The sequence below is a fragment of the Chamaea fasciata genome, unplaced genomic scaffold (assembly GCF_029207755.1).
Source record: "Chamaea fasciata isolate MVZ Bird 193981 ecotype frontalis unplaced genomic scaffold, bChaFas1.0.hap1 SCAF_6, whole genome shotgun sequence".
Classification (NCBI taxonomy): domain Eukaryota; kingdom Metazoa; phylum Chordata; class Aves; order Passeriformes; family Sylviidae; genus Chamaea; species Chamaea fasciata.
Window position 1 is genome coordinate 55,603,556 of NW_027094091.1, and position 24,097 is coordinate 55,627,652.

General features: G+C 43.5%; 1 protein-coding gene across 1 annotated transcript; it reads left to right on the forward strand.

Moving 5' to 3' along the window:
* Positions 1-773: 773 nt before the first annotated feature.
* On the forward strand, positions 774-16,825 carry RAB33B (RAB33B, member RAS oncogene family). Its single transcript, XM_066186417.1, has 2 exons — positions 774-1,053; positions 13,850-16,825. Exons 1-2 carry the CDS (start codon positions 811-813, stop codon positions 14,291-14,293), a joined length of 687 nt encoding a protein of 228 aa, XP_066042514.1. The 5' UTR covers positions 774-810; the 3' UTR covers positions 14,294-16,825.
* The last annotated feature ends 7,272 nt before the right edge of the window (positions 16,826-24,097 follow it).

Here is a 24,097-nt window from a genome sequence, read left to right on the forward strand (position 1 = left end):
GCACTCCAGTTCTCAGAACTTTCTACTATTTAAACATTTTAGCAAACAAAAAGATTAGTGTTCATTAGTTACAAGTCACACAATTCTCTTATTAATCGGTATTCTCTCTTCTCATGCTAATTAATGCCATGCTCAGTTTCTCCTTTAGGGCCGGTGGGTGTTTCGGGTCGGTGCTCCGTGAGTCGCTCGGGGTCTGTCCCTGCCGGAATTACCTGTTATCCAGCCGGAGCCGATTTCAGCACAATCACCGAGCTGTCTTCATTTCTTTCTGCCTTGTCTTGGGAGTTCTGCCGGATGTCCCTGTGGCCCCTAAATTCTGCATCCTTTGTGTGCACTGTGGGACAGCCGCTGTGCCCACAGAGGTACACCCTTCTTCCCAAGCTTTGTTAAGCTCCCCTGCGTCTGAGAACATTGAAGCCTGTCCGGCCCCAAACCCTGACAAGGCACTTCTACCAACAAATAATTGGTGTTTGGAACACCTGGCCATCACTCAGAGCTTCTTGGCAGCTCTCTGTTTCATGGATTAAGTCTCCCTTCTCAACCGCTCCTAAGAAAACCTTACACATTCTACGCCTGGCGACACTCAGGCTGTGCGGACGGGCGCGGGGTTCCCGCTTATTTGCGGCTGTTCCCTGATTTCGGAGATTCCCGTTCCCGCCCCCTCAGTGCAGCCGGCCGGGCGCACAGCGCCCCCTGGTGCCGGCGTTGGCCACACCCCCCCCCGGCGGGTCTCGGCCGCAGCGCTCTCGCGAGACCGGCTCGGGCCCGGCGGCTGGGCCCGGGTGGCTCCGCGGCGCTGCCGGGGCCGCCATGGCGGCGGGGGACGTGGAGTCCTCGCTGGAGCTGAGCCTGACGGGCTCCGGGGCGCTCCCCGGCGCGCTGCCCCCCGCCCGCTCCCGCATCTTCAAGATCATCGTCATCGGGGACTCCAACGTGGGCAAGACGTGCCTCACCTACCGCTTCTGCGCCGGCCGCTTCCCGCAGCGCACCGAGGCCACCATCGGCGTGGACTTCCGCGAGCGGGCCGTCACCATCGACGGCGAGCGCATCAAGGTACCGCGGGGCCCGGCCCGGGCACGGGGGCGGCGGGGCAGCGCCTGGCGCGGCGCTCCAGCGGCCGGGAGAGCGGCGTGCCCCGGGCCGCAGCCCTGGCGGGGTCCCCGGGCCCCGTCACCGCCGGACCCCGCGGGGTCCCTTCGGGGGGTCGCGGCGCCGGCCGCAGGGATGTGTCGGCCCTGAAACTGCTCCGCTGCTTGGCCGTGCTCCTGTTGGGAAGGCGGTCACGGTGTGGGTTTCTGTCATGGTGGACCAATTCCTACCGTAGGCCAAACCTTCTTGCGTCTTTTGTCAAGTGCTGGTCAGTAATTTGTCATTACAGCGGGCTTCTATATAGATTTCTTAGCAGTAGTTTTGTCTTAACTTGTGCCTGTTATTAGCAGCGTGTTGCCTCTGAGAAATTCTGCTGCTTTGTTCTTCGGACATCACTGTTGTTTTAACCTTCAGCACTACAGAGCTCTGTTGGTGCCACTGTTACGATAATTTTGATTTTAAAATATTAGGAAATTGAATATTGTTTAGTGCGTTTCAGTTTCTAATCTTTAGGATTCTGTTAAGTTCGCTGTGTGATGGTCGCAACCATCATTTGCAAAATACTCTGTAACAGCTCACAAAAGCAGTTTGTTTACTAACGTGGTTTTAAACAGAATCCCCATCTGCTTCTGTGTTACAGTTTGTTTCTATGAGGAAAGCTCGGTTGTGCAGAAAAAGGAAGTTAACAGTAGTCTGGTGCTTGTCCTTGGGCCTTTATTATCGTCAGGAGTTATAATTGCAGTTTAGAGTTCCGTAGCTGAAAGCTATAGTTTTTCCTTGCTTGTTATTTATGATTAAAGAAATGATGGAGGATATATAAGAATAGGAGAGCCAATGTGATTTCCTGTTCTTGTGGGATTTTTATGTCATATCTTTTTTCAACTAAAAACCAAAGGTGAGTAGGGGTTTATGTTGTCGGTTTGTTTGGGGTTTTTTTGGAAAACCACTGACTAGAACTTCTGTGACAGGTGAAATTCTGTACTCCTTTGTACATTGCTGTCCATGACAGGAGAGACCTCCTGAGGGTCTTGTCTTGTCAGCACCATCTTATTCACTGCTATTTTCATCACCTCGAAATGATGCCTGACCTTAGTTGGAGAGAAGTGAAGCACACACATCCGCAGCTCTTCGATGCTTCACATAGGTTATGGTGCCACTCTGTTATATAGGTTTTTGTAGATTGTTTTGCTACATTTTTGAGAATGTTATCTCAAAAATGAATCAGTTCTGGTTGAGGAAGTTGGAGAAGTGAAGGAGGCTTTTCTGAGACACATTGTTTTGTGCAAGTTCTGTTTCAGCATTAAAGGAATAAATTTGATCCTTATGGTCAGGACCCCAGTTCTTAGTGGGCATGTTGTCAACGTGTTTGAACTGATTTTGGGCGGTTTTGGCAACTTCTCTCACTCCTCTTCACCTTCTCCACATGTAGCAGTCAGCTCCAGCAATTCCAGTTGAACCAGGAGAGAGCAGCTCTGGTAAACTAAATTACTGTAGTCCTTGCTGTGCCCTGAAGGGAATTTTTCCTCTTGCATGGAAGTAGGTTATAAAGTAGTGTCTTCTCCCTTCCCCCAGCCAGCTGGATGATTCTTTCTTGTGCTCCTACAGCAGTAGCTGTTTCCTTCACAGCTGGGAAAGTGCTGTGTCATTGGCAGGAACACAAGCACAGTTCTTCTCGCTGAGGGTCTCTCACACAGCAATTGTGTAATATTCCAAGACATAGGAACAAGTATATTCCTTGTACAGTAGGCTGATATGTTCATATCAAACACTGATGCCTAAATGTGAAGAGTAAATTTAAACCTTCAACAAATGGATTTGCTGCCTTCTTAATTTTTCTCTTCCTCAATTGATCTAAGCATTGAAAATTGAAGAAAACAATGATGTCAGTCTTCACGGACCTACATTGAAAGAGCAAAACGCAAATGAAATTCAAAGAAGAAAGTCTGAACATCATGTTCTGTACCTTTGAGCTATTCCAAGTTTTTTTCCCATGTCTTTTTAAAAGAAGACATAGCATCAAGGCCAGTTAAGTTTTTACCAGTGTGTTGTAAAGCACACATACAAAATGAGTCCTTGTTTAGAAAAGAGCTTTCTGGATCCACAGAACAGAATCAGAAGGTGGGGTGTGATAGCTGAGCCAGTGTATTTTATATTTTTTATGCCATTTGTCTTTCCTAAGGAATGCAACCAAGTGATTCTGTACAGTTTTATTGGCTGAATTATGCTGTTAAACCAACCAATCAAACTATGTATTTTAAAGAGCTGTTATAAAAAACTGCAGTGTCCTTAAGATGGGTTTTTTCTGGACTAACAATGAAATAGAAATCTTGGTGTTACTTCATCAGTGCACACCCATTAACATGAACATTTTCAGTGTTGTTTTTCAGAAGAGGAAGTATTTGGGCTGAGAGTCAGAAATGGAACCATTTCCTCAAGTTTGCCTTGAATGAGGAAAAAAGGAAACTTCTAAAGTGTGCAGTTTTCAACACTGGGAAAGGATTTACTTGTCAATGTAAATGACTCAGTTCATAATGCCCTTCAAGCTTGAATGCTGCATGTAAATGAAATTTTGGAAGAACTGTAGTTTAAGCTTTGCTTGCAAGTTATGTAAACCTTTAATTTAATTTCCCCATCTCTACCCAAAGCTTCCAATACACTTGCAGATCTCTGCCTCACTGAAGCATGACTGATTTCTGCTCTGTGAATTAGTTGGGGAGAGAACTGTAAGCTTACAGCTGCGTGTGAAAATTAACTCCCTCCTTAAATTAATTTCACACAGCATTTTCCAAGATTTCTCTATACTGATTCCTTAACATAATATTGTCTGTACATAGGATTGCTTTAGTCTGCGCTGCTTTTTCCTCTAATTTCTCAAATTCACGAACATTTTCTATCAGTCTCCTGACTTTAGGATGTTTTATAAGTGCACAGAACTGGAAGTATGTCTGGCCTGGTGTGTGACAGATTCTTACCCAAACTGAGGTGCCTGTTTCAGTCCAGTTTTGTAGACTCATGGAGATGCTGTCAGTTGTGTGCAGGGTGTAATACCATTGGCAAAAAGTGGGGGTTACTCTACAGTCTGAGTACCACTTCATGGGATCAGAGCCAGGGCAACTTGCCTTGCTTTTCCTGACAAGCTCAATGACCCTTCCAGAAGCAGCACACGGGTTTTTCTAAGTGTCTGGATCAAAAACTGCAGAGAACTGGACTAGGCTACAAAAGCCAAGCTGCTCTGATGTTCTCAGGCAAATTCTCAGTTCCCCTGATGCAAACAGTAGCTGCCATTCCCACCTGCTCTAGTCTGAGGTTTTTTGGGGTGGATGACCAAGGTTGAACATAATATTGAAGAAAAAGTCACATCATCTGAGACATCTCTTCCTCTTTTTTCTTCAGTCTGTCACATGATTGATTCATAACATCCTGTGGTTGACTTGTGTATCTGGATTGTCATCCATTTTAATAATTTCCAACCTGATGAACCCTGTGCTTAAAGAAAAACTTATTGTCAGTCACTATTATCAAGAATTTGCATCTGCTTCTATTCAGTTTCACTATATTGCCACTGTTGTAGCTTTCAAAACAATTTTATGTGATACTCTAGTCCCCTCTGTCAATGATGCATCATCCTCTTGCTCTCAGCAGATTTCCCTTATACTTGGGCTCCCTTTTTTCTAATATAAAAAGTCACTGGTTGGAGTGGTAAACAAGACAACGTTCAAAATATTTGCAATTTCTAAAGAAGTTTTCCTGAAACATTTGGATCAATATAGATTATCATAGACTCCAGGCTTCCATTACACAGGATGATCCATTGATATATAAAATTCATGTTTGCTGTTGCTTACATCTGCTGGTGCTACAAACTTGTTTTGTTTTGTTTTAGTTTGTTTCAGCCTGGACCCCAGAAATTTGAAAGCATTTCAGTTCTTCTGAATGTCTTTTTATTCTAAGCTTCTGGCACCTGTGTTCAGTCTGGTTTGGACAGAAGGTGTGTACCTGGAAATGACAGTCACATGTTAAGCTTACAGGAGGTTTATACTTATTGTAATAAGTTACCAAGACTCCCTTTTCTTCATAGGGGAAAAGCCAATTCTTTATTCACATCACTTATTTTGTACAGTTTTCACAGACCTCGTGTGCAACATCTATTGGCTGGTAGTTTTCTTACTACCGCATTGTTTGGTCAGAAGGTGATTTGTGTGTGTGTGCTAAGATTCAGGTTGTTTACATTTTTCCTCTATGGGGTCTCCTGGAACAGATTTTATTGTTTACACAGATGCACTGACTTTTCAACCCAAGAATAGATGGTCGTGGAAAGGAACCTTTCATACCAAGATTGTTTTTGCATGGGAACTTGCAAATTGCTTAAAACTACACTTAGAAGAGATGACAGGCTAATTATTAATTTAATAGAGCAGGCCTGATTTTATGAGGCCTTTCTTTTATAATTCTTCTCCCTGTCACAACATCCCCCCCCCCTTAATAATTAATTTTAAAAAGCTCATATGTTCTGATGTTAAAACAATTTGCATCTTACTAAGGCTATTACTGGTTATCTATTAAATATGGGACAAGACGGATAAAGAACTGATTACAATCAACAAAACTTATTAAATCCAGTCATGTCACTGACAAAGGGTCTTGCAGCATGAGAAAAATAAAAACAATGTCCAGTGTCTCTGGGGGAAATTGAGATCAGTGACCATTGTTTTAAAGTCCAAATAGTTGAGACTCAGGAGAAAGTCCATTAGCTGGAAATGTTGATCTTTGACATCACAGAATGTCTTCTTGGGAGCTGGAACAGGGAATAGCTGAAGAAGGTTGGTAGGAACACTGTACCATGATGATGACAAAAGGCTTTTGTTGCAAGTTTCCTCTGTAAGTCTCCAGACACAGCCCTGCTCTGGCACTCCTGCTTTTGCTCTGTTCTGATTACAAAGGCTGGGTAATGGTGAAGTCATTTCTCTTTTCACTGGGCTTCATTTTCTCAGAGGCAATTGCTGTCTGATCAAATGAACAGATTACTTTTAACCTGTTGATGATAAAAACACATGCCTATCTTCTTTTTGAGTTAGTGAATCAAATAAGGCTTTGCTGTTGTACATTGAATTGAGATTTAATGATCTTTTTTCCTAAATTTTAATGTAAATACTGCATTTTTCAAAATTGTATTCAATATTGTGTTTTGTGTAATTTTATCTGGCAAATTTGTTAACGTTCTTGTTAAAGAAATCAGACTATGATGAAATCTTTGATAGATACTCAGGCACTGTATTTACTGCTTTCTATCTCTCCAACAACTGTAAAACTGTAAAAGATTAGAATTGACTCAGAAATCAAAATTAACTTAAAAAGACCTATATCACCACGTTTTCAAGGTATACAAACACGATACATAAAGCTTCACTAAACAGAGGCAGTCAGAACCCACTCCGCGCTGGGGCAGAGGGGCTGCGCTGCCCGCAGGAAGTAGGAGAGAAGGAAAGAGAAAGAAACCTCTGGCCGCTGCCACCTCGCAGCCTTTGCCGGGGAAAGGAGACCCCAAACGCCGCCGTGCTGTGCTCACATCCGCAGGGATGAGATCCCGAACTCTGCCCTGCCCGGGCAGCGGCGGAGCCGTGCGGACCCTCCCGGGGCTGCCGCGTCCCCGCCTGCCCCCAACTCCCGCGGGAGAAAAGCAACACAAAACCCCCCTAAAGGCTGCGTATAGCAAAGGGAAAACAGCGAGAACGCGCAGAGAAAAGGTTAAACAGGCACAAAGCGCTTGCGGCTCCCACCGCCGGGCCCGGGGCGGGCGGAGCTCCGCGGGGAGCGGCCGCCGGTGCGGGGCCGGGCCGGCAGAGCCGCCGGGGCTGTCGGAAACGCCGCGCGGAGCCCGGCAGGGAATGGGGGAACGGCATTGGAGCCCTCGGCGGCGGGGAGGAGCTGTGAGCGGGGCTCGGGGCTCTCCGGAGGATAAAACTCACCCGGCGGAGCCGCCGCGGCTTTTCCCGGGGAGCGGCCGCCCCCATCGCCGCCCGGGGCGCCGCGTCCCGCCGGAGCCATTTCGCGGGGGCGCCGCACGCGGGTTCCGGCTCCGGGCTCCGCGGCTCGGGCTGAGGCGCTTCCCGGGCGGCTTTTCCAAAAGGCAGCGGGAATCGGCCGGCGGAGATTGCCCGGATCGTACCGCGGGTTTAAACTCTCCCTCTGCGCCTCGCCCCGCGGCGCCCATCTCCATCTTCCGCCGCGCCGCGCGGTGATGCCGATTCCGCGCATCGGCGCGTAAATTCATACTGCGCGGCGCGTAATTTCCATACTACGCGGCGCGGCGCGTACTTTCATACTACGCAGTGCGTATTTTGAGAACATCAAAATACGTGGCACGTAATTTCATACTACGCAATGCGTATTTTGAAGACCTCAAAATACGTGGCACGTAATTTCATACTACGCAGTGCGTATTTTGAAGACCTCAAAATACGTGGCACGTAATTTCATACTACGCAGTGCGTATTTTGAAGACATCAAAATACGCGGCACGTATTTTCATATTACGCAGTGCGTATTTTGAGAACATCAAAATACGTGGCACGTACTTTCATACCCCGCAGTGCGTATTTTGATGTCCTCAAACTACGCGGCGCGTAATTCCATACCCGGCAGCGCGGCGCATCTCGGCTTTCCGCGGCGCGCCCCCTCCGCTGTCTCCCCCGCCCCGTCCCGGTGGCCGCGGGGCAGTTTCGGGTCCCGCTCCCTCCCCCCGGGCGGCGCCTTCCCGGCAGCTCTGTTGGTTTCTCTGTTGGTTTCTCTGTTGGTTTCTCTGTGGTTTCTCTGTTGGTTTCTCTGTTTCTGCCCGCTCGGGTCCCGCCCCGCCGCCGCTCCTTGTCTCGGTGTGTTCGGGGCCGTCCCCGCCCGGCTGGAGCTGCCGCCGGCGCCTTTCGCTGCTCCGTGTATCCGCCGCTGGAATTCCTTCCCGCTGCGGGCCGCTCGTCCGCGGCTCTGTGGATTCCGTCTCTCGGTCCCGCCGCCTTTGCCGCGGCAGCCTCGGCCGAGCCTCCCGCGATTGCCTGGAGTCCTCAGCTGTGGGATTAAGTCAGCCGAGACTCCGTTTTCTTCATGCGGGAAAAGCCAATTCTTTATTCATGTGAATTATTCACTGATTTTATACAGTTTTCACAGACCTCGTGTGCAGCACCTATTGGCCGGTAGCTTTCTTACTACTGCATTGTTTGGTCAAAAGGTGATTTGTGTGTGTAAACAACCTGCTAAGATTCAGGTTGTTTACATTTTTCCTGTATGGTTGTTTCCATTTTTCCTGGAACAGATCTTATTGTTTACACAGATGCATTGACTTTTCAACCCAAGAGTAGGTGGTTGTGTTAAGGAACTATTCATACCAGGATTGTTTTTGCATGGGAACTTGCAAATTGCTTAACTGCACTTCATGGGAAGATCTCCCTGCTAAACTTTGTCCAAGGTATCCATAAGGTCCATGCCAAGATCTAAAATTTCAAGCTCTTGTCCTTAAAAATCCTTTCTCCAAGGGGAGTTGGACCCTGACAGCAATTTTGGGTAAAAGTGTCAATATTTCACCACCTGCACAGTCATTGCCCTAGAGCTGCACTTGGGTGAAATCTTGAAAGGACTCTCTACAGCCCTGAACTTTGTCACTCTCCCTCCCAAGCTAGTTCCAGAAATTACACAAAGGAGGCTTCCATTTAATCACCTCCTTAAAATGAAGCACCATCCTGTTCTTTTGAGATTTTGCCTTAATAACAAACAGCACTTTCCCTCTTCCCTTGCTGGCTCTCACAAATTCCCAGGCACCTTCAGGAGAATTTATTTAAAGGACTAGACATCCCAGGAAAATCAAAGGCAGCTGGGAAGCTGTGTGAAAGCCCAAAATGCTGATTTTTTTTCCAGCATTGCTCCAGTGTTGGCATCTAGTGCTGCGAAAGGATGTGTAAGGAAAATGAAATCCAAAGGAGTTTATTGGTTACCCTGGTTCTGTAGGAAAACTTACATACACACAAGAGCTGCTCCCAGAGATTTTTTAACAGCACACCAAAAACCCCAGGGATAGAAAGACATCAATAAAGTCCAGGAACAGCTCTGCTCCAAATCCGCAAATTCCCAAGACAAGGAGCTGGATCTCCCCTTGTTAATGTTAATTAACATTAATAGTTTGTCTCACACCTAAAGCTGAAAATAAAATGCAGAACCTTCACCAGCTTGCTGTGGATTTAGTTACTCAGTGATAAGTGACTGAAAAACTACTGGAAATTCATGATACTCAGCCAAGTCATCCTTTTAACCTGATTCTGGAGTTCCAGAAAATAGACACAGTCCTAGAAAACAGCCTGGTTTTCCACGGCAAGGCTGTTGGGAACTGCTGGAGTATTTCCATCTGTTACCCACCTTTAAATACAAAAAGAGATAAGGTAGAGACCATTATTTCCACACATTCTCCTAGGCACATCAAAACCCCTCCATGATTTTATCTACAGGATACAAACAACCTTTTGGGGTTTTTTTTGGATGTAGAAAGTCAGGAGAAAAGTCTTGCTGTCACCTCTCATGCCCTAAGTCATGATAAAGCAGTAATTGTTTATCACCAAAAACAGCAAAGAAAGCTTGAGAAGGTGGAATTTGTCAACCAATGTTTTACATTATTATAAAATGAAATCTCTCCTTGCAGAAGTTAGGAATTAGTAATGAAAATGTTAAATGCGACAAATGCTCAATTGGCTGTGAGAGGCTCAGTTTCCTGGGAGCTCAGTCCCACTTGGATCAGGGCACAAACAGTTCTGATATTACTCATTTTACAACTTACTTCTTCAGGCAGTTCAGCAGTTCCTCTTCATCCATGTGGTATCCACTCTTTTTCCACTCATCCCTCAGCCGCTGCAGTGCTGTCCCAATTCCCTTCCCAGAAGACAGCCCCATCTTCCGGAGATGGCGGCTACTGATGGGGAAGGAGGGCACAGTCCATTCCTGCATTTCTTTCAAAAGCTCTCCCTCTCCTTGCTACTTCAGGAGCTCAAAGGTCTTGGCATTGGTGTTAGCTTCCCTAGACTAGAAGAGAAAAGGGGAAAAAAAGAGAGGGTTCAGTATGAAACAGCAAAGACAGCTCCAAGTGTGCTCAGCAGTGTGCTGTTCCCATTACTCCTTGTTAGGCAAGATCTTGGATGAGGTGGGACTAAGGAAGCAAGGAAGCTCTCCTGGCTCACAAGTGTTAAAATGGAGCCTTGCAGGCTCTGGGAGATCCTTGGAAACCCCCTGTATCCCAGGTAATAGCTGTAATGCTTATCCATCACCTTTCCTGTGGGAGACAGGCCTGGCCCTGGGGACTGATTCTTGCCCTCAGGATCAGGTGCTGCTCCAGAAGTGCAGAATTCACCTGGAAGTGACCTCATTGTGCTGTGGAAGAACATCCAAAGTTGCCTAAGGCATAGTGGGCCTTGGGAAGAACGCCAGGAATTGCACTGATTTTCTATGCACAATTCAGAGCTGAATTTCACAGAAAAAAGCCAAATTCTCCTTGAGGTCCAGCTCCTGTTCCATATATTTCAGTAGGACAGTACAGCAAACTGCCAGTCCCAGGTAAGGTCACAAGAAACGGAACGGGACATTTTTCAGCCTGACTGACTCTTAAATCAGTCCAAAATTGCTGCAGAGCACAGGGTGCTCAGAACTGCTAAATACAGTAGGACTGTTTTTTAGAAATGTCTTAAAATGAATTCAGTTCACTGTGAAGCCCCAAATGAAGCAATCTGAACTTCACTCATACATCACGAAGTCCTGGTATGGTCTAAGTGGTTCGGGCTAACTCCTGCCTGTTCTTCACCAAGAAAAGGCCAAGGCTTTTTTCTTCCTTGGAGATTTTCAGCCTCAGGTTCAGGTCTGTGACATCGTCCTTCCCCTTGAACAAGGATATCAGGACAGTCATGGGTTTTGGAGACAGATTTTGGACTTCTAGTGACTCTGACAAATTCCTCTAAATTCCCATCAAGTAGCCCTAAAAACACAGAAGAAGTGCAAAGAAGTCTTAATAAGAAAAGTGGGTGTTAGCACAGGATAGAAATAAAACCTCATTTCCGTGTAAACCCAAGTTTGATCTCAATTTGCCACAAAATTCTGTCTGTGTAAGATATAGGAGTAGGAAATCAAACTTCATTTCACTTTACCTACGTACCAGTCAATATCCAGCTCATACATAAGTTGAACCAGATGATTGACATGGTTTCCACAAAGAATTTTTTTCTAAGGTCCACCCGAATCCTTTCTCCTGATATTCCAGCCAAGCCTTTGGCATTTTCTTTAATTGCTTGCAGTGTATTAAGTTATTGATCTCTGGGTTTCACTGCAATTCTTCCATAAAATCTGCCAATAAATAAAACCCCTGGATGTCAGATAAGAAAACTATTTCACTTACAATGATAAAATCATTTAGGTTGGAAAGGAAATATGACAACTACAACTCTTTTTACATCATTGGTATCTTCTTGCATGTTTTTGAAACTTCATACAGTTTGTCAAGGAAAGGAAAAACCTTTTTCCTGAGGAAAAATCTCAGGATTCTTAAACAATCTTGTATTCTCTCAAATCTGATTCCCCACAAATCTGATTTTCTTGTTTTTCAAGTCTTGATAGCCGTTAAAGAAATCATAGAGTGTCCCATCCAAACCTGGAAAAAATGAAAAAACAGAATATGAATTTACAAATGTGCCTGACACGAGGAAACACTCTCACTTGGAAATGAGAAGCTGCATGATTTGACCTGGTCTGTTAGATCATCGCATGATTTACGCAGACCTTTGACACAGAGACAGAATTCACTGGCAAAACTCAAATTCACTGCTTCATCTACGTAACTGTTTTTCAGATTTACCTAAAGACATGGACAGTGAGATCCCTCCTCTCAGCATCCTTATGTCAGTCAGTGGTGAACTCCACCTCTGTGTGCTGTCCCTCAGTGACAGCACCTATTCTGAGAGCGGACATTTCAAAATTCTGTTCATGGAGCTGCAAATCCCACAGACATTGTTACTTCAACACAACCATGAAATGAAATGTAATGAAACGTAATGAAATTAAATGTAATGCAAAAGCTGCTCATTTTTTCAGTCCTGTGTCTGTGTACAGTGGGTGGACACATGCACAGCAACATGTGCAGTGCTTTTGTACAGAGTTGAGAAATAGGAACTTCTGAAAATAATCTTGACATTATTTGTTTTCTACAGAGCCTGCAGAAATCTTCCTGCAGGAGATGGATTAAGAGCGAGGCAGAGGAAACAGAACTTGAGAGGAAATCAGGAGCAGGAAACATTAGCATCATGTGTGGGCAGACAGCATTATCTTTTCTGGTGATGACACAGCAGCATGAATGGGTTACAGGCATCAAAAATATGATAATTACTTGAATTTACAATGAATAATCAAAAAACCCACTCGAGGCTTTAAAGCAGGGTCTCATTTAAACTCTTGCTGTGATACTTTAACAAATAAGGAGCAAATTTTCTACTGGCCGTGCTGCACATCCACAGACAGGTAGAAAAGATCCAAAGAAACCCCAAACCAACCCTGGCAGTGATGGTTCCGTGTTTTTCTCCTTTGTTACTGATCAGATGAATACCAGCCACTGTGAACGTTTCCTTCATCTCTTGGGGTGGCTGTGGTGGCAAAATGGATGTCTTGCGATGTCACCCCACTCAGTGAATGCCTCACGGCCCCTCCTGCTGTTCTCAGCTCACAGTTCTTCTTCTCCAGCAGTTCTGGGAAAGGAAGGAAAAGCAAACAGCAATAAACCCCTGGCACAATCAGCCATAATCTGCTTTCTCACAAAATTAAGCTCATAGATGGAAGAATAAACACTCAGATATGCAGGAAGCAGCAAAGGACTCACAGCTTCATGCAAAATGCGCTAATGGGTGGCACAACTGAGCACCCACAGGTATTCTCTCTGTCATTCTGATTTTTCTGAAGCTTTTATGAAATCCTATTGGCCGGTAGCTTTCTTACTACTTCATTGTTTGGTCAGAAGGTGATTTGTGCGTGTGTGCTAAGATTCAGGTTGTTTACATTTTTCCTCTATGGGGTCTCCTGGAACAGATTTTACTGTTTACACAGATGCACTTACTTTCAACCCAAGAATAGATGGTTGTGTTAAGGAACCTTTCATACCAAGATTGTTTTTGCATGGGAACTTGCAAATTGCTTAACTATACTTAGAAGAGATGACAGGCTAGCTGTTAATTTAATAGAACAGGCCTGATTTTATGAGGCCTTTCTTTTATAATTCTTCTCCCTGTCACAACATCCCCCTCCTTTATAATTAATTTTAAAAAGCTCATATGTTCTGATGTTAAAACAATTTGCATCTTATTAAGGCTATTACTGGTTATCAATTAAATACGGGACAAGATGGATAAAGAACTGATTACAATCAACAAAACTTATTAAATCCAGTCATTTCACTGACACAGGTTTTTATTGGTTTTGTTGGATTGGTTTTTATAAAAATCTTTAATAATACAGGCTCCAGTAAACTTCCAGAAATTTGTATTTTCTCTCAAGTTGTGTGATCCTTCCTCCTGGCCTCACTTGTGAGCAGCTTTGAAACCGTGTGAATGCAACGGTTTTCTTCAGCACAAACTTGTCAATATGATTAATTCAGAAGAGTAGATTTCTGTGATTACATAACTCTCCTCACTACAGGTAATTTGTGTTATTATTTTGAGTAATAAACCATCTTTTCCTCTCCTTCTCTTCCTGTTTTCAGATACAGCTCTGGGATACTGCCGGCCAGGAGCGCTTCAGGAAGAGCATGGTGCAGCACTACTACAGGAATGTCCATGCTGTGGTGTTTGTGTATGATATGACAAACATTGCCAGTTTCCACAGCCTGCCCTCCTGGATAGAGGAATGCAAACAGCACCTGCTTGCCAATGATATCCCACGGATTCTGGTTGGAAATAAGTGTGACCTGAGAAATGCTATTCAGGTGCCCACGGACCTGGCCCAGAAGTTTGCTGACACTCACAGCATGCCATTGTTTGAAACCTCTGCCAAGAACCCCAATGACAATGACCATGTGGAGGCCATTTTCATGACACTGGCTCACAAGCTTAAGAGTCACAAGCCATTAATGCTTAGTCAACCCCCAGATCATGATGAAATACATATAAAGCCTGAACCAAAACCTACCACATCCTGCTGGTGTTAGGATTGTCACTGATCGCATTGTCACTGGCTGTCACCTTGTCTTGTTTGCAAGTGCTTCAAAATTATGGTCTTGGCAAAGTTCCAGGTTTTGGTAGCAATTATAGCAAATCTCTATGGCACTTTAATGTGGTTTTTTTTTTAATTTTTCCTTATGTAGATGTGCCCATCTTATGCTCTTGCACTTTGTAATTGTACTTTCTGAATTACTAAAATTTCACTATAAATATATGGGAACATACTCACTTTGTCAAGTTTTGACAAAGCAATTCTAATTGAGCTCATGCTGCCTGAGGTTGTTCTCATCACTTGTGGTAAGATTATAAATAGTAGGCCAGTTTACTAATACTTTTTGGTTGGAATAATGCAGGAGGAAGAGCCTTTTGTGACATCCAGGGAACTTGGGTTTTGGGTCAGCAAGTGGGGAAGATTTTTGGCATATGAAGGAATATTAGGTGACCTCTAGCAAATTAGAAAGCAGGTACCTTTTTATTATAAAAGCAAAAAAAAACCCAGGTCTGTCAAAGTTTGGGCTGCCAGTGTCAGTGCAAATTGCTAGGTTTTGGCCTGTCATTCCACTATGAAACTTGGTCTGTTTCTTCATGGCAGTGGTAACAGAATAGACTAACTTCTCCCTGCCTCTAGACAGTTATTTGATACTTAAAACTTCATTAATTTTTCATAATTAGCATGTGATACCAAACTACGTTGTGTTAACCTGTGTGGAAAATACTGTAGCACAGGATTTGGGGTAAAATTGGGACTCTATCTGTCCATAAGTTTTCTGATCTTATTATTATGATCTTATATTAAGTTAATAATTTATGAAATAGATAAATTAATTCTATGTAATTATTAAAATAATTATATAAAATCTATTTATCTATTTCTGAAGGTGCTGTATTTGAGTTGAGTGTCTCAGGGTAAGCAAAAACAGTTGAGTAAAAGATCAGGTGAATTTGGCAAACGCAGGGTTTGCGGGGCTTTAAGAAATCACGAGTGCTTCTCAAATATCTTGAAAAGCCAACTTAACATATTTCAGGAATAGGAATGCTTAGGAATATGGTACTTTCTTAAAATATTTCCAAACACAGACTAAATTGGGTCTTGATATATGGAGTAAATCTACCAAGTACATCATCTGTTACAGATTCTTGAGCAAAAGCCTGCATGTATAATCTTGTGACTGTATGTAGGGCATCCTTGGCATTACTAATGTGAGCTGCTAGGGGTTAGATGAGGGAAATTCTTCCTCTTGAACCACCATTTTCTGTGTTCTCATAGTTGCAACTGCTTTCTTTCTGTTCTATCTGAAGATCTAGTTTCATCATAAGGTCAAGTTTCATAATAAAAATGGTGCTAAGTTGCACATAGTTGCATAAAGTGAAATGAAAGCCGTAGAGTGCAATCTATGACTTCATACATGTGCCACATCAAACTGTGGTTTGTGACTTGGTTTTTGAAGTATAAATGAAGATTTTTTTATTGGCAATGTGTAGCATGTGTTGCTTACTAGAAACTAAAGGGAAGGGCTAGTTCAGAAGCTGCCACCCTAATAATCACATTAGAAACAAATTAATAAAACAAGGTAACTGTTGTTATGTGAACTATTACAATTCTTAAGGTGTAATTTCATTGCAATTTATGCAGAAAAAATGCATTGACTTTTTTCTAGATTTTAAAAGGAGCATTTAGTTTGGTCTAATATGATTAAGATGCTTAAAAAGAATCTAAACAAAAGGTAATACTTTTTCCTGTATAAAGCTGCTTCAATTGTGACAGTATTTTTGCTTAGGAAACATTTGTAAAAGGGAGCTTTTGTATTCACTCTGAACCTTACATGACTAGAATTTACAGTTGTTTCAGAAACAATCACCTTTTTAACACTAGTGTCCTTAATGATTTCTCTAAGAAAAGGATTGATCTTAAATTGATATTTATACTATGGTAAGTGAATATGGTTTACAGTCCTGTTGGACAGATTGTTTTTCACTCATGTCCTTAATCCTTTTTCTGAGAAGGATCCTTCTTAATTTTTTGTATACTAAATACGTCATCGAGTGTTTTGTTTTGTTTTTTAATTAAAAAATATCCCAGAGTTAAGAATTTTAAAGTCAGTCAGTCAGGTTGGGGGTTGGGGTAAGAAAATAATGTAGCTGCAGTGTTACTGTTATATTTGATCTGAAACACCTGCACATCTGTTAAGTTTTATTTGAGTTATCACAACTTGTAAATAAGGGCCCTCATGTCATGAAAATTGTGTGGAAATGGTGTTCAAGTGTGTGATTCCATGTTCAGCACATTAAAGCATGTTTTAATGGTTCTGCCATGAAGGCAGTGTGGTCAGTAGTGCAGGATTCAGTGTTGCTCCCTGGCTTTCAGTGGTGATGTTCTGCCCACAGAATGGATGTCAGAGTACTGAATACTTTGTGTGTGTATTTTCACTTGACCAGACTGTAAAGTTGGCTTCTTTTGTATGTGTTGGGGGCAGGCAAGGCACAATCCCAGAAACCTAATAAACTGGCTTTGCCACAAACTGTTATCACTTGTTTTCAATGATTATAATAGGAATTAGAGTATAATTATATAGAATTATATTGATTATACAGAATTATAGTATGATTCTGTATGGTTAAAAAAATGCTGTGAGGGAGTTAAAGGACTTTCTAGTTTCTGTCTGTGTGGGTGACAATTTGTACAAAAAAGACTGTCACAATACTTGGACTACTGTCAGTGCTTTCTTGCAATGACTCTGGGTGATTTTGAGGCATCTGAAGGATTCACCTGATGGTTCAGAAGCATGTTCAGTATTTACTTCAGATTCCAGCAGAAGGGCAAGTGATACAACAGTTATAAAAATAGCAAATACTGACCCTTGGATGTAAGTCAAGGCCCTAAAGGAGTCTTCTCCATTACTCTTCTTCTAGTCTTACCTTGTTCAGAAATAAAACCTCTTTTAACTTCTATAAATTTGTTGAAAGTCATATTCCTTGTCCCCTCTGTGAATATTTCCATTTCCACTTCCACCAGAATGTATAACTCTAATAGTCTTTTTTTTTCCCCAGAGTCCTACTTTTGATGTTGCTTAACATTGCAATTCCTAGATAAATGTAGAGCCATGTGTTATTTAAAAGTAATAGTAATGTTACTTTTTAATGTAATAGTCTGTTTTTTCTGTGCAAATCAACACAACACCGACACATAATCTTAAATCTAAAGTCATAAACAACATTAGAACTGTCATTATTTTAGGACTCACAGGAAAATCGCACTGTTCTGAGGATGTGGGATTTTTTTCTCCTTCCTCTGTTGATGCTGGGTGCCCAAAGCAGGCCTCATTTATCCAGCTGAATGGCGTCATCGGTGAGGGCTGTGAGGAGGCATTGAGAGAGGAACAATGGCTGCTGCTTTCCAGGGATGTTCTGGGATTCGCTGGGCTCTCTGCAGCCTCCCACCTGCAAAACAGAAGAACGTGCTGAAGGCAGCTCCTTGTAGTTCTGGAAGCAATTTCCAGAGCTCAAAGGAAGACAAATAAGAGCTACGGATCATCCAGGGACATTCCCTGAGGTGCACAATCCCTGGGGGGATGTTATTGACAGTATTGTTTTCTTTGCTGAATCATCACTGCTTAATGTGAATCACAAATTACTGAATCCTTAGCTAATCATTTGAAATTATTGGAAAACAAATTTCCCAGCAATACCAGTGATCATTTAAAAAAAAAAAAAAACCAAAACAGAGCATAATCCTCTCCCTGGCCTGCCTTTAACAAATATGCTGCTCTTACTGAGATGAAGTTCTTCCCTCTGAGGGTGATGAGGCACTGGCACACATTGCCCAGAGCACCTGTGGATGCCCCATCCCCAGAAGTGTTCAAGGCCAGGCTGAAAGAAGCTCTGGGCATATGAAAGCTAAGAGTCATAAGACCATGATCTCAGCTCAGTACTTCCTTTTCTGTTATTTTACTGTTTGCACTGCTCTTTTGGAAAGGTCACAGGCAGAAAAACGGCTGGGGTGAGGCAATATGATAAATCCCTGTTTCTGAAAATATTTAGTAGTTTACTGCTAAAAACATCACGCTGGGCTTCTAAATCAGGAGTCATAAAGCAGAAGCTGCATTTGCAAACCATTGATCCTCCCCAAAGCCTGGTCATTCCCACATCCTTCACACCCACTCCTCTACAGGAAAACACTGGAAATGCTCAGGGGGCTTTGAGGTGCTCCTTACCCTTCACAGTCCTCTGTCTCTCGGACCTTTCTTCAGTTAAGGAAGGCCGGAGAAAGAGGAAAAGACTAAACCGACCCTGAAATACATGAAACAGCTTTTCTATTTACTTCAAGGTATTTTTAACACACTCATAAATTAGAGACAGTGAAGGGCTTCTGGCTTCAGCATCCAAAGATTCAGCTGTAGATTAAGAGAAGCATGTGCTAATCAGAGAGCGTTTTCAAGTTCCTGTGCATCCTCATGACTGCCTGGGAGTGGTAGCTTCAATTCTGAGCTAGTATCTGAGTCACTGTGATGCTGCAGTTAAAAAGCGCAAATGCTGGCAGCCCTTGTCTTTTGCCTCAAGGCTCACAGTGCTTTTGTCAAAATGCACCTGACCTGAAAGAGCTGATTTCAATACTTTCTTCTGTCATTAAACAGGTGTATTTCATTTATATGCATGCTGATAGTAGAGGGTAAAAGAAGATAAATAAGATATATTCTCTCTATATATATCTAAAATGATGGCCAGAAAACATGTATATTCACATCACCAGAGGCATACGTACTTTTGCATCACAATGCAACACTTGGAATTCCATACAGCATTCCCCCAGCTCTTTTTGATGTGTGGTACATGACACTCGTGGGATCCCAGCTCTAGCATCTGCTTTGAGGCTCCAGCTCTCGGCGTTTATGGGTGAAGAAGTGTTGCATGAAGCAAAAACTTGGGTCAGTCGGGGTTGGGAGGCTGCCTGCATCAGACAAAATCAGAAACACAGAAGCAACTGCTATAAGATATGTTTAGAGGGAAGAATTTGGAAACTGAAAACACCATCTGTCATCCTGAATCAGTCTTACGGTTATTGGATGAGGAGCAAGGGCTTAGCAATATTTGCATGTTTGTATTGTTCCACCATAAACATAACATATACCGCAACTAATATTGGCTAAAAAAGAAAGTAGTGAGTGTACTTAAAAACATGTAGTGGACAGAAGCTAGAGGATGAAACATGAACTGTGAAACAAAGTCATTTTAAATTAAGATAACATAAATGTCAAGTCAGTGAAAGAGGACACACATTTGTGTAATTTTGAAGCTGTAACTACAAAAAGAAAAAGGGAGGGAGGGAAAAGAGCCATTACTGCAGCAGCTCAGAAAGTGCAAGTGAAACTGTGCAGTTTGATAACATGCTTGGGTTAGACTGACCTGAAGAGATGCAGGGTAGAGCAGTCCTTGTTTTTATAGAGAACCTGCTAGGGAAGGGTGGGGAATGCTGTTTGCTTTGATGGGCTTCCCTCCTCAAGTTAGAGGTAAGTTCAACAACTTTTCCCCATACTAAACACACTTTTAGTGCTGGAGAGTCATGGAATCTCAGTTTGGAAGGGACCTATAACGATCAGTGGCTGGACTCTGATCCTAAAGATCCTTTCCAGCCTAAAGAAGTCTGTGGTTCTATGATCCTACAAAACAAGAATTCACACAGTCTGACTCCAAAAAATGCATGTTGTACTTCTTAGATTAGATGGGGGTTCTACTGAGTATAAGAAAAGAAAAAGAGGAAAAAAAAAAGAAAAAAAAAAAAAAAAAAAAAAAGGAATATTCCTCCTCTCAGCTGCAGGCAAATACCACTTTCTATTTTCAGAACATATCTGTATTTTGATTCATTAGTACCACTCCTGTCCTTCCCCAGCTCTTTTAAGGCTCTCCTGTGTAGTCTGCCTTTCCCCAGCAATCAGCAGCATGCTTAATGAGCAACACCTATGTATTCCCCACTCAGAATATTTTAAGCCACTTCATCTACCCATAGCGAAGCTTAACTTCAATTTCCAACTACGTGCTGAATTAGGGTGTGCTGTGGAGACACAGAGCTGTGACTGTATCCCCTGGTTTCTCACTGCCTTTTGCCAGTCAAGGGGAAAGACATTTGTGCCCTGCAAAGACTGCCCTGACCCCGAGCACCAGCAGCTCAGCAGCACAGGGCAGGGACTGCACAAAACATACATCTGTGAAAAACAAAAAATCAGATATATATAAATAAATAAGAAATATATAAAATACATATATTTTAAAAATCCCAAACTGGCTCATTGGCAAAAAAAGTGCTTGAAAGGGTTCCATGATCTTCACCATGATGAAGATCCCTCCTCTTTCCCTCCTCCTCTGCACCTCCTGTTGGGGAAATGACTTCAAAAAACCCTTTGCCCTTAGTTGAACATTAACTTCCAGAATCAGCTTCCCTGATTAACCTTCTGATTGCGCTGGGTGATTATCTCTGGCCCCTGCTAATGGAGAGGGCTGGCTGGCTTTGCTTCTTTTATCCACCCGGGGATTTGGTGTGCCGTGTTCTTTGCCTCAGGGAATCGGGCAGTGTTTGTCTCAGCCTACTTGAGATAAAGAAGCGTGGTTGTCGAGATGGCCACGACACTCAGAGTGCTTCAATAAAACTTCAGAAGGCTTTCAGTATCAGCACCTTGTTAGCTCAAAGTCTCTCATACGTTTTCTCTGTTGCAATCCCACGGGCAGCTCCAGCTCTTTCTCTCCTCCCTTCCTTCTGCAGTTCCAGCTGGCTCCTTCCTGTTCCTAGCATGGCCGCCTACCCCTACCTGTCCCTCGTACAACATCTTACCCTTTCTGTCCCTCACACGACCTCATGTGTCGTCCCCCCCCCCCCCCCCCAGCAGACTCCAACCAACCCCAACCAGGTCACTCACTCTTTATCACACCCATGGCTGTGATGGCAATTATCCCACTCTTGGATAATTAACAAAGCTGCAGTATACCAAGGGCAAGATTGCCTTCAGCACCATCTCTATCTGTCTCCCCACAAAAAAAAAAAAAATTAATGTAAATGCCTTCTCTTTGTTTTAATACAAGCAATGCTGATGCAAGGTGAGCACAAAATGCTTGGGGTCCATGATGGAGGGTCCGTAACTCCACCTGACTTCCACCAGTGAAAGTCAGGCGGAGTTATGGACCCTCCGTGGGCAGGCTCTGGGAAAGGCGCTTGTACCTCGCATACAGGAACAGGATCTAAATATAGCACTGGAAACAGCAGGCAGGAATATATTTTCTGCAACACTAACCAAAGAGGTGCAACATTAAACTGATAATCAGTTTCCACCAATTTCCATTCTGCAGCTGTCATTTTTTCTGGAAACACCCACTTATGTGGAAGGAACTGTTGAAATCCTGTGTCTGTGAGTGATCTGCAATAGTTGCACCACTGGAAGGACTGTGTAGGAAATAAGCCAGCTTATGGCTGCTGATAAATCAATTGCATACGTTTTTATTCAGAAGTAGCACAGAGCACACTTCTCTTTTACACCCTAAGACTTCAATAGGTGCTGCCAAGGCTGTGTCACAGCCAAGAGAGTACCTGCCACACCTGTCACTAAATGCCACTGATCAAAGGCTTTCAAAGCCGGGCTAGGTGCTTGGGTTGTGCCCCAGAGCTGTGCCAGGAGGACCCGACCTGCAGCAGCCAGGGTGGCACTGCCACCCTCATCCCAGGAATTATCTGCCTGAGCCACTGGAAACAGCACAGCATCTGAACAAGGACTGGTGACGTGTTGCTCTGCATGCTCACAGTAAAAGCAAAATGTCCCGTTCAAGCAGCAGTCACATGCTGTTGAATTGTGCTCAGTACGTCACACTGCAGCAAGTGGTTATGGAACAGCACTTCTGGATGGGACCGTAACTCCCACCCAGAAATGATGCCGAGGCTGAGCAGTGCATTTCAGCAATGTAAAATCTGTTTTGGGCTAACCAGAGCCACGCTGCTTTCAGCTCTCAGTGAGCCCAATACCCTCTGAGGGAGTCTGACTTTCTTTTCATGTACAAGAACACCAGATTGTGTTAATCAAGGCAAAACTCCCCAGCATTTCATTGCAGAAGCATCTGAGGACAGGGAGAGCAGTCAGGCTCAGTGCTTTGATGCCTGTTGACAGGCACTATTTCAGAGGAAAAGGCACAGCATCCCATTTTGAATCACAACATTTGAATTAATATATTAAAGCAATTAAAACATGAACACCTTCACAGCTGGTGAATAAGACACTGGCTGTGTTTTGGTTGGCAGAGGAGGGGGTTGGTCCTGGTGATCCCCAGAGGTCCCTTCCAACCTCAGTCACTCTGTAGCTCTGCAGGCAAGGTCATGAAGGTATTTAGAGCCAAGGCCAGAAGAATTTGGCTACTGTGGCACATAGTTAAGCCTCCCAAGCCAAGCTGCTGGCCCAAGCACCCAAAGATGGGGACAGCTTCCCTGGCTGAAGCTGGGCAGTGAAGGAAGCAATATGTGACCTGAGAAGGGCTGTGGAGGGAGCCTGGTGGTAAGGGCTGCTCTCTTGATCTGAGATATTCCCAGACATTAATAATTTTAATGGTTAAAGTCAGTGACAGATACACTTGGCAAGCACCTTACACACAAAGGGGTGCCAGAGTTCACTGGGACTTCTTAAATTTGGGGCTCAGAGTGTTTCTCTGCTCAAGATTACAACAAAAGCTGTGTAACATCTTCATAGAATCATGACAAAATCAGAATTGTTTGGAAGCGACCTTAAATATCACTTCATCCCCTACCACAGGCAGGAACACCTTCCACTAGACCAGGTTGCTCATCCAACCCATCCAACCTGGCCTTGAGCTTTCAGTGATGGGGCATCCACAGCTTCTCTGGACAATCAGTGCCAGCGCGTCACTGCCCTCACAGCAAAGAATTTCTTCCCAATATCTAAGCTAAACCCACCTTCTTTACTTTAAAGCCATTTAAGTATTGGAACCCCTTTACCAACATTGTGAAAAGGACTCCAGTCTTTAGACAAAACAATAATTCAAGAACAACTCTTCTCTTGGGACCATGAAAGGCTCCTTACTTGCTCCAATTAGAGAAGTTTTACATGAGATCATTCCTGGAGTTACATGCCTCGTGGTGGGCATGACTTATCCTACTACCCACTTTCTCAAGATGGGAACTTATTTTCCAGGCCCTGTTCAAATGCTGTGTTAACCTGTATCATGGGATAAGTCATCTACCACTCCCTGCTCAAGGTCTGCAGGCAAGATAAACACTTGACATTCACCTAAAAGTGAAACATAAAGTACACATGGGAATTCTGTGTACTTCAAGAGATGACAGAACCTGACTGGAAGCTGTAGTTCCTCAGTCTAGAGAAAGAAGAGGTCCCCTAGAGAAAATACAATAAAACACCTTGGTCTAGATCTGTAATAAATTTTAGCAGAATGGGCCCTAAAATAAGGATTTCTTTTAAACTTTCAATCTACAAAATAGAAGTAGGAAAGCTTGAACTGAATTTAGAGCATTCAAATTACTTCATAAGAGGAGCTACTGCAGCTCCAGTTCCTGCCACATTCTATAGTTACACTTCAGTGCTGAAACTAATTGCGCTGACACATGGGCACCCCACAGAAGCCACATTTTGACAGAGGTACCTGAATGGTGTTATTAAGCTTTCATATCAAAAACTTTACTTGCCCCCATTCCTACCAAGAAAAGGAAAACACTCTGAAGCTCAAGGATGAAGTGTGTCCTTCATTATTATCCAGATAACTCATTCAAGAGGGAGAAACTGAGAGAACAG

Bases quoted from the DNA above. Each gene is read 5' to 3' on its own strand.
- RAB33B (XM_066186417.1), top strand. From the start codon at position 811: ATGGCGGCGGGGGACGTGGAGTCCTCGCTGGAGCTGAGCCTGACGGGC. The intron at 1,054-13,849 runs GTACCGCGGGGC...TCCTGTTTTCAG, and splicing joins TCGACGGCGAGCGCATCAAG to ATACAGCTCTGGGATACTGC.